The sequence below is a fragment of the Cicer arietinum genome, chromosome 3 (genome assembly GCF_000331145.2).
Source record: "Cicer arietinum cultivar CDC Frontier isolate Library 1 chromosome 3, Cicar.CDCFrontier_v2.0, whole genome shotgun sequence".
NCBI lineage: Eukaryota > Viridiplantae > Streptophyta > Magnoliopsida > Fabales > Fabaceae > Cicer > Cicer arietinum.
The window spans coordinates 41,750,174-41,761,007 of record NC_021162.2 but is presented as its reverse complement, the minus strand read 5'-3'; the positions used below and the strand labels follow the sequence as shown (position 1 = coordinate 41,761,007).

General features: G+C 30.2%; 1 protein-coding gene across 2 annotated transcripts; it reads left to right on the top strand.

Moving 5' to 3' along the window:
* The first annotated feature begins 1,675 nt into the window (after positions 1–1,675).
* On the top strand, positions 1,676–6,688 carry LOC101510138 (CASP-like protein 4A1). 2 transcript variants are annotated; one of them, XM_073366627.1, is made up of 3 exons: positions 1,676–2,317; positions 3,923–4,058; positions 4,659–6,167. In XM_073366627.1, the coding sequence occupies exons 1-3, from the start codon at positions 1,818–1,820 to the stop codon at positions 4,773–4,775; spliced, it is 753 nt and encodes a 250-aa protein (XP_073222728.1). In that variant the 5' UTR covers positions 1,676–1,817; the 3' UTR covers positions 4,776–6,167. The 2 variants fall into 2 exon arrangements, with proteins under 2 accessions (XP_073222728.1, XP_004515400.1); XM_004515343.4 differs by lacking the exon at positions 4,659–6,167 and adding an exon at positions 6,174–6,688 and having other exon boundaries at positions 1,683–2,317.
* The last annotated feature ends 4,146 nt before the right edge of the window (positions 6,689–10,834 follow it).

The following is a 10,834-nucleotide window of genomic DNA, read 5'->3' as shown; positions in this document are numbered from 1 at the left end:
ATATATATATATATATATATATATATATATATATATATTAATTATAATTAACAAATATCTCAAAATATCTAGATATTTGTTAAATTATCATTTCACCCGTAATGCATAAAATTCTCCGTAAAGGATTCACCGCAATTAATTAAATTTATTTATCGACGAGTAATTCTAAACGGCATCAAAATATTCTTTTGATCATATAAACTCCAAAATATTATTAACTTTGGCTAAAAAGCCTTCGAGCCAAAATCCGAAATACACAAAAATACATAAAGTATACTTTAAAATTATGGGTCTTACACCGTATGCCAGACTTAGGCCTAAAAAATTAATCGTAGGTCAAGTTTAGATCTTTCAAAGTCTAGCATGACCTGACCTATTTCCACCCCTACGTGCCATCATATGTTACTTTTAAGACCAAAACTAGTGTTAGTTTCCACGTCCACATGTAGTTGCACAAAGTTATTAAGAGAAATTATATTGTTGCGATTTTATAAAATACTCAATTTTTTTTTCATGTTTTTTTATGAAAAACTATGAATAGACTAAAAGTAATACCAACTACTTCTATGACTTGAACTTACCTTTAAATATTTTTATGTTTTTAAATTTACTATTAATATTATACCTAACTACATTCAAAATTATGCAGAAATTATAAATATTAAAAAATAAAAATATTAAAGTTAGTATTTAACATCTTAAATAAATATAGATAACCTTTTTTTTAAATATTTTAATCTTTATTTAAACAAAAAAAAAACATTGAAATCGAGAGCATATAAAATAGGACCACAAGCCTCCATTTATTAATTAATTAAGTTTTTCAAGCATCGCAAGTTGAAAGAGGGTGAAAACCAGCATAACACTATCTCCGCAGTTCGATATTAATTTAATAGATAAAATTTAAAAATAGATTTGATCTTAAAAGATAATTCTTTTTAAAACTGAAGATTGATTTTGGTCTGAAATATAAAAGATAAATTAGTTCTTGACATAAAAAATGATTATTTTTAGTTTCTTATGTAATAAAACGATTATTTAGTGTCTTATAAAATAAAATAGTTGTGTTTCTGTCAATTTTTTTTAATTGGATTTTTTTATTTATTTATAAATTGTAGTTGGATTATACAATAAAAATTATGGACATTTAGGTCCCTGCAACAGTTTTGTTTAGAATAATTTGGTCCTCAATATTTTTTAACCAAAAATTAGTGAATTTGGAATGTTGTTTATTTACCTTTAATTTCAAGTTTCTTCTTCCATCATTTAGTACTTTTGTATTATGCAGAGGTTAAATTGGTACTTTCAATCTGTAACAATAATTTCAAGCCTGCAACATATTTATACATTTCGCATCAGTTTCATGTGACAACAAATTATTGCACCATCAAAATTAAAAGACAAATCTCTTAATTGATTACAACTTCAAAATACAAAATATTACGGTACCATCAATTTTAAAAGACAATTGTACTAACAATTATAGTTTCAAAATACAAAATTTCAGGTTGTTGAATTTTAAGAGACTACATTTATACATTTGTATTTTATTAAAGACTAAATTAATATTTTTAAATTTTGTGATGGACTAAATTGTCTCCTTATACTTTTATTAAACATCACGTATTGAAATTTATTAATGCCACTTAAGAGTCCACATCATGTGCTTGAAATCCAAAAATTGACCTTTATTATTGCACAAAACTTAAAGCACTGTGAGTGCCATAACCCAAGTCCAAACCAAATATCCAGTAGAGAGACAACAAACAAATGTGAGAATGAAAAGCTTGCTTGGGTTAGTAATCTTTATCTGAGATATGAAGAAAGAGGAATCTGTAGAAAAAGCACACCCTAATTCAGAGGGTAGAGAAGATGAAGAAGAAGAAGAAAATACCATAGAACAAAGGAATAACAACAACAATAAGAATAAGGAGAATCACCACCACCACTCAGTTTCTCCTCCCGAAAGCAATTCCCCTTCTCCATCGCTCCATTCCCTCTCCAACTCGCCGATTTCCAACGATCACCTCTCCGTCGTGCAACCGCCTTTCGTTACGGCTCACCGATTCCAGGTCGAACCGACTGTGATCACTAAGATAGACCCTGCGGCAGAAGAGGGTTTCGTCGGCGTCAAAGGAACTACAAACGGTGGTGGTAATCGGGGATTAAGACCAGATGTATCGAGTTTGTTGAGCAAGGTTTTGTTAGGTTTTAGAATCTCTGCTTTTGTTTTCTGTTTGGTCTCTTTCTCGGTTTTGGCTGCTGATCAAAAAAAGGGTTGGGCTCAAGATTCTTTCTTTTTGTACAAGGAATTCAGGTTAGCTACTAGTTTCATTCATTTTCATTTTCATATTTTATTTTGATTCAACTTTTAAGATGTAAGATTTAACTACCATTTTGGATCCTGAAATTGTAAGAGGTGTTCTTTGGAACTCAATTTGGAAAATATTGTTAAGAAGCATGGTTCAACCCAAGAAAAAAAGAAATTATTAAGGAGAAAAATAAAACTTGAAATGATTATTTGAAGAATTGTTTTTATAATTAGAATATGATGCACTTTTATATAATGCTATTAATGGAACTAACTTGACAACTGCCGCCTAACCATAATTAATTTTAACTAGCTTTGTTAGTCTCCACAAGTTGGAAGTATGTAACAACATTTCCAATTTGGAAAGAATAATACGAAGAAAAAAAAATACAATGAAACTAATGAAAGAAAATTATAAAAAAAAAAATACAAATCACATCGGCTAAACAACAAAATTCATGTAGAAAGTGGCAGCGATCACTCTCATCGAAGTCTTCGGCCTACTTTGGGATAACTTGAAAATCTTTCGATGTCTCCACGATATTCACTCCAATACCGAATCAAGAATTTCAAACTTTGATCTTCAAATGTCAAATTTGACCAACAAAGTTTAACCATCATATGATGGAAACACAAAAAGAATGAGAAATATCTAATACCATAGGGTAAAAGAAAAAATAAAATAATAAATGTTTTACTACCATATGGTAGAAGCACAAAGAGAAAGCCACCGATGGCTAAAAAGAACGAAATTATAGTGAAATATATCACTAAAGAAGAATGATTAATCAACAATGAAACTTTCAAAGAATCATATCATAAATCACAAAGCATCTTTAATCTTGAATCTACAAATATTATACAACCAAGTTGAGAAAAAATAAAGAATCACGAATGTAGATTCAAAATGAGGAAGAAAGGATAAAGAAAAATTGAAATAAAAATATAGCGTAATAATTATTATTGCTCTGATACCATGTTAAGAAGAATGATTGAGGTCAAGAAAGAGAAAAATAATTAAAGAGAAAAATAAAACTTGAAATGATTATTTGAAGAATTGTTTTTACAATTAGAGTATGATGCACTTTTATATAATACTATTAATGTAACTAACCTAACAACTTCCACCTAACCATAAATAACTTTAACTAAAATAAATATCAAATTATTTGCCCAAATTATCTAACATCTATCAAGAGGCTCCTTCCCTCATCCGTGCTAATTGTATTACGGAAATCCAATACACATAAAAATATAAGTTTTTAACAGGAATGAAACTTGAGTTTAGTGTTTGGTTTCACGTGGCATCGACATGAATAACCCAAGTTGTCACTTAATGTGACACATCAGTATCTCCAACAGAGCTACTTGACAAAGAGAACATTTTGAGAGAGCAATTTGATATTTTGGAGTCTGAAATTGCAAGACACTTACAATTTCAAGACCCTAAATGGTGGTTTACTTATAATTTTAATAATGAAAGTCAAATATTTTTAATGACGTGGTGATAGGGCATACTAATTAAATCCTTATTTTAATTAGATGTGAATTTCCATAAGTTCTTGGCTCTCTATAGTTATGCTGTGTGGTGTGTGTGATTTTGCATTGCAGATATAGCTTAACAGTGAATGTGATTGGATTTTTGTATTCTGGATTGCAAATATGTGATCAAGCGTACTACTTGATCACCAGAAAGCACATAGTGGAGCACATGCTAAGGGTTTACTTCACTTTTGCACTTGATCAGGTATCTAAGTCACAAATTTGTGGTTCTGACCTCTTATGGTGAATAATACATTGTAAAGGAATCGAGCTGTGTGACAATTATGTTCGTAAAAAGATGAGAAACTATTGGGTCTGTGATTGATTACAAATACAAAATGAAACTTGTAAGTAAATATTTCAAGTCATCATCACTTCCAGTTCCAAAAGATCACAAAATGCACAATTTTGAGTCTGATTTCTTGCTTTCTAAACGTTGGTTTCCAAGTTGCACACTCCTTTCCTAAACCTAAGTTTTGAATTTGGTTTGTTCATTCAGACAAGTTTTGTTTTTGGGACAACACATTCGAACTGGTCATCCTCTACCTTTAAGGTCGGTGGTCTAAGTTAAATGTTTACCATCATTGCACCATAAGATTTTTTCGGAAAAAAATGATATACAATCTTTCTCAGCTTTATTCTCTACGTTCTCAGACACTAGAGTAACTTCTAGAAACCAAACAAACCGTATATTTCTCAATTAGCATATTAATTCAACTAAAATTAGAAGTATTTGACATGATTTTCAGTTTTGATTCTGTATTATATACTATGGTGACAAATTAGATGCTATTGGAAAATGCAGATAATTGAGCCAAACACTGGCCAAGGTGGTTTCAAAGGTTACCAAACACCACAATTTCGGAAATCTTTTACCACTATATTCCAACTTCTACTTGCTTTGATGAATCTCCCATCATGATAAAAGTTTTCTTTTGACAAAGTTAATTGACTTTTGTTGACCTGCTGATTCTAGTTATTCAGATAATTGAACTAAACTATGGTTTCAAAGTTCACTACGCGCAGTACGATTTCATAAGTCTTTTAGCACTTTTTTTCAACTGCTACTTGGTTATTCAGATAATTGAACTAAACTATGGTTCCAAATAGTGGGGTCCACTCAACCAAGTCACACACCTCACACACATTCAGTTTCTAGAATGATGGATGGGGGGAATAAATGCTAGTAACAATGTCTCTTATTCTACTGATAATACATTAAAGAGGGAGAAGTGAGAAAGACATTCAGTTCCAAGAAGGATGAATGAAAGGAATAAAAGCTAATTAATAATGTCATTTATTTTATGTTATAAAAATGAGGGAATAGGAAGAGGGGAGATATTCAGAAATTATTCTAAGAAACAATTAGGGGAATTCTTTCTCTGGTTAGGAGCAATTCTGCTCTGGTTTAGGAGTTCTTAGAACTCTGGTGTATTTTTTTTTTCTGCATTTTCATATTTCCAGCATTGTAAGAGCTTCAGAGCTCGTCAATTCAAGTTAATAAAATTCTGTTTTCTATCATTTTCCTTCGACAAAGCTAATGAACTTTAGTTAACTCGCTGATTTTGAGATGACTCCATACCAAATGTCACCTAGATACATGTTTATCCAGTCTACATCCTATCATGTGCACCAATCAGGCCCTGAAACTTGAAAGTACTAGATTATCATATGCTTCTCTTCTACTTCATAATACACTTTAATTGAACTTCTTGTCAATGAATTTACTGGCCAAGTCTTTGGTCATTAAAACAACTGTCCAATTATATATTTTTATAACTTTTATTCTCTCCTTAAATAGGATATCACAATTGTATTTGGGTTGAGTGTCAGGCTAGCTTATAATTGCATTACATATTATTATTTATATGAGAACTCTCCAACAGGAAAACTGTTCTAAATTATACTTTTCTGCGTTTGACACTTCTTATTATCTCCAATTTTTCTTAAACCTTCTATCTAAAACACGTATAGGCTATAATCTTACAAGAGCTTTTCAGCGAACGATGAATTAAATACGTATTTTAATTGAGAAAGTTGTAAATTATTTCAAAGTAGGGCTTTCAGTACTTCCTGTTTTTTATCATCTCGAAAGGTGTGTTTCTAATTTGATGCATGCTTATTTTTTGTTCAAATAGCTTAGTGGCTAGACTCACACACCTTTAAGTGTAAAATCCCGGGTTCAAACACATATCCTGCATATCCATGTCACTGCAGCTACCAATTAAGTTGTAATTACAGAACAGTTTGATGCATGCTTACTTGTACAAAGTACTCACTACTACTAAATAACTATCAACCTGCTTGTTTTTAATTGCAGATCTTGACATACCTTCTAATGTCAGCATCCTCATCAGCTGCCACTAGAGCCTATGACTGGGAGTCAAACTGGGGTCACGACAAGTTCCCGTACGTGGCGAATGCATCCGTGGTTTTGTCCTTCATTGCTTTTGCGGTGTTTGCATTGTCCTCTCTAGTCTCAGGTTCTATCGTTTGTCGGTTCAGATAGTTTGTATGAATACTGCAATTGAGGTATGCAAACTCTAATAGTCGTTCTGGATTGGAAAGTATCACAGGTTTTCAGAAAGAATACTTTGTACATAAATGTGAAAATTCACTTTCTGCCCATGTTGATTATATATTTAATGAGAAAGGGGATATGGACAGAGTATGTAGTAGTTATTTTTAAAAGTGGTTAATAGACTTATATGGTAAGATAATTGATTCTTATTGTATAATTTTACATCGATAATGCATAGCCAATTAGTCATTAATTAAACTCTATATTTATTGTAAAGATACAGATCGGATTGTTTACAACTTGTTGAGCTACCATTAGCAAGTCTTGTACTTTTTGTGCATTCAATAAGATGATATGATGTAGCATCCTGAAAATTTTCCTCAATTAAGTAAATCAATACTGGTTAGAAATTAATTTTATAACTCAAAATTTTATTTGAAAATTCTCTTCACAAGAAGAATCAACATAAAGATAATTTAATTATTTCCTCAAGAATTAAATCAAACATGAAGAAAGTTTGTATATTAACTTTTTATTTTTCGAATACATGAAAGGATTAATTCTTTCCTAAAAGATTAATCAAATATTAGTTTTAAGAAATCTTTGTAAACAATAATAGTAGATTTAATTGAAAAATCCAACTATATTGAATGCATAACAATGGAAAAGTGGATGAACATTATAGATATAAGTTATATGATAGCAACAAAATATTATCCTGTTTTTGTCACATTGAGTAAAACATTTTTCTTTTACTTTCTTCCCATTGAGGGGTACACACACTCAGGATATTTTTCGTTATTGTATTATCAATATTGGTTTTATTAATAAAGTTTATTGGATTGTTTGAGTAGTGGGGGTACGCAATCATTTGGTGGTGTTTGAAAAAAAATTTTGTTACAACATGAGATAATTGATAGTAGATGATGTGTTCCCAATACCAATCCTACATCACTATGTTTCCCTATTTCTCTCACTTCATCATGTTTTCCCAACTAGGGTTGAACAACCACTTGTGGTCCACAAATAACTAGATAATTTACAACCCAGTTTTTTAACGGACGGACAAAAGCGATCTACGTATGTGTTTGTGGATCTATATAGTTTTTAATGGGCGGTTCGGTTCATGATATTTGGACCGTAGGTGTTCAAAACTGTCTGATCCAAATTAATAATATTATATTTTTATAATATTTAGTATATATATATATAATGTTTAGGTGTGTGTAAAAAAAAAAGTACTAGGAGGTTTCCTTAGATCATGTCATTTAAAAGACCCACAATCCATTTTTTCACCCACATCTTACTACTGATTACGGAGCATCAATCCAAAACTATAATTACTTGACTCTTACAACATACTTTGTGGATAATGAATGGAATTATAAATAAAAAAAAGTTAGGTTTACAATTATCCTAAACTACAAAGGTGAAATCGTATATAAGAAGATAAAAGAAATTTTAAGAAATTGAAATTTTTTCACATAAGGTGTTGTGCACATATTTTAAATTTGGTTGTAATCGACGGTTTGAAAGGGAGAAACTTATCCATCTCTGTCATTAGGAATGCTGTTAGGTTTGTTAAAAATTCACCTCATAGGATTGCCAAATTTAGGGAATATGTAGGATTTGTTGGAATTTCTTGGAAAACGTTGGTTTCTCTTGATGGTTCAATTCAGTGGAAGTTTACTTGATGCTTGAGGCTACTGATAAGTTTCAAGCAGCCTTTGAGAAATTTGAAGATGGGGATTCTAGTTACAAGGAGTTTTTTTGGGAAAGGTTGGTCCCTCCAATTAGTTGTGATTGGGATATCGCTAGAGCTTTTGCAATTTTTCTGAAGTTATTTTATGAGGCAACTATGGCATTTTTCACCTCACAACATGTGAGTATTCATACAACTTTTCACCAAATATCTACAATCTATTGTATGCTATATTTTGCCTCTTTGAATTTTAACATTGTTTTTGCTAATGTGGGTGTGGATATAATGGAAAAATATGAAAACTATTGGGGAAATGTAAAAAACATAAAACAACTGTTGTATTTTGGGGTAATTTTTTTTATCTATGGTATATGTTAAAATATGTGTAATTGTCTTTTAAGGATATGTATGCAACTAAAAAATCTTTGCTAAAGAGTTGCTTGCCTCTATAAAAGATAATTTAACTAATTTGTACAATTGGTACAAAAAAGTTTATGACCTAAAAAATAGTTCATCTCAACCAAATCCAAATGCTAGTGAAAATGTTTCTAATGACGACATATTTGTTGCTGCTACTCATCTTTCTCAAATGGCAAGGGCGCAAGCATTTGAAGACCATTTAAAAGAAAAATACTCAATTAGCCAACAAAAAGAGCTTAATGGGTATCATGTTAGTAAATGTGCGAAAATGAGTGATAAATTTGATATCCTAGCTTGGTGGAAACATAATTTTCTTAATACCCGATTTTATCCTTAATAGCCAAAGACATTTTAGTCATACTAGTGTTTACAATTTCTTCTAAAAGTGTTCTAACATTGAGGGGGTAGAGTAATAGAAACCTTCATGACCTCTCTAAACCCAAAAATGGATGAGACATTAATTTGCACCTAAAATTGGTTGAAACCTTCCTTCACCTATTTCAAAGACTTGAATCTCACATAAAAGGCTGAGCTTTCTGAAAAAATTATAGCAGGTAGAATTATTTATGTATATTTGATTAGCTTCAATTCATAAAAATTGTATATTTTTAATAAATTGTCATGTTCTTTATTTTAGAGTTTCAAGGAATGTCACTAGGAAATGCAGTTGTAGGTTGCTCATCATCATAGCTACAGGCAAAACCATCTACTTGATTAAAATGGATGTATGCCATTGACATCTCTTTATAAGTTACTAATTCGATTTTTTTAAAATGACGACTCAATTTTGTTTTTGTACTACTTAATTAGTTCCAGCTGTTTCAAATTTAGCTTTTTTAAACTTTTTGGAATCACACGCTGCTTTGGACTTCATGACAGTGCTGATGCCATATTTTGCGAAGTGTATAAATTTTTACTTTTAGTTTATTCACTATTTATTATGTATTCTTGATGTTTATTTTATGTTCACAATATGTTTTTTTTTTTCTTCCAGTTTATTAGTGATGCTAATGTTTTAGTCTTTATTAATGTTGCTGCTGTTGTTTTAGTTTAATGGTGCTAATTTTGTCTATGTTGGTAAATCCAAATATATTTCAATTTAGTGTCAACTTCTAATGTTGGTGTTGTCTTAGTGTTTTTGGTAGGTATTCGGGTCATTTTATTAATTATTTTGTTGGCATATAGAGAGCTAGAGACATACATATTCTGCATTTTGATTTTAGACTCATTATTGTGAGGAAAAAACGAGAATCTTGTAGGCCCGATCCAATACATTACATGTAAGCACATAATTCTCTGTTATTTTAAATTAAGTTTTATGATGGTTAGATACATTTAGTAAATACTTGTTAATTAGTAAGTATTCAATCAAGCAAATATAATTAATTTGTGGTATTAATTTGTGTTAGGTATTTCCAATTCAAATTTATCGTTGTTGTCTTGTTGTTTGGGGTGCCATTGTGATTATTGATATAGTAAATACTTGTAAATTAAGTTATATGATAGTTAGATACATTTAGTAAATACTTGCTAATTAGTAAGTATTCCATCAAACAAATATAATTGATTTTGTGGTGTTAATTTGTGTTAGGTGTTTTCAATTCAAATTTATCTTCATTGCATTGTTGTTTGGGGTTATTACTGATTTATGTTTGATGAGGTAAGCATAATGGACTTTTATGTTTACTCTTGTTTGTTTTGTTTTCTCTAATTTATGCCCTTGTTTGTGTTTTACTCAAACTTTGAAATTTTATTTAAACTAGGTTCAATGTCAAACCATTAACAATTGCGACGGTAAATTATGTAATCATTCCCTTTATACCCTCATTATTAGTTATAATTTAAATTGACTTGCATTTGTTATCTATTTTTTCGGTTGTGCAGCAAAGATTACATGTTGATGATAGTTATAATTTTATCTCTATAATTTATATTGATTTATAATATTGTCAATTGCCATATAGTCATTTGAAATAATCAGTGTGCTTGCATAATATATGTCAAATTTAAACTCAAACAATCGGTTACTGCATGATTTTATAACTTGATATTGTGTCTCAACATTATAATTCTATTAGAACTTATATGTCATTGTATTGGGTATTTTTAAGCTATTGATCAATTGTGTATGCTTATTTTGATATTAATATGTAACATGTGAAAATTCAAATTTCCAGATATGATTGACTCATTTATAATGACCAAATTGGATAGGGTAGGCCAAATGGTTCATCGATAGAAAAATACCAAACATAAAATTGGACAAAAAATTCAAAGTTAATAAAATATGTCTAATAATTTCCCCCAATATAGATAAAAAAAACCGGGCCAAAACTTG

Excerpts from the sequence above, each read along its gene's own strand:
- LOC101510138 (XM_004515343.4), top strand. The coding sequence starts at position 1,818 with ATGAAGAAAGAGGAATCTGTAGAAAAAGCACACCCTAATTCAGAGGGT. Across the intron at positions 2,318-3,922 it reads TTTTTGTACAAGGAATTCAG|ATATAGCTTAACAGTGAATG; the intron begins GTTAGCTACTAG and ends TTTGCATTGCAG. Across the intron at positions 4,059-6,173 it reads TCACTTTTGCACTTGATCAG|ATCTTGACATACCTTCTAAT; the intron begins GTATCTAAGTCA and ends TTTTAATTGCAG.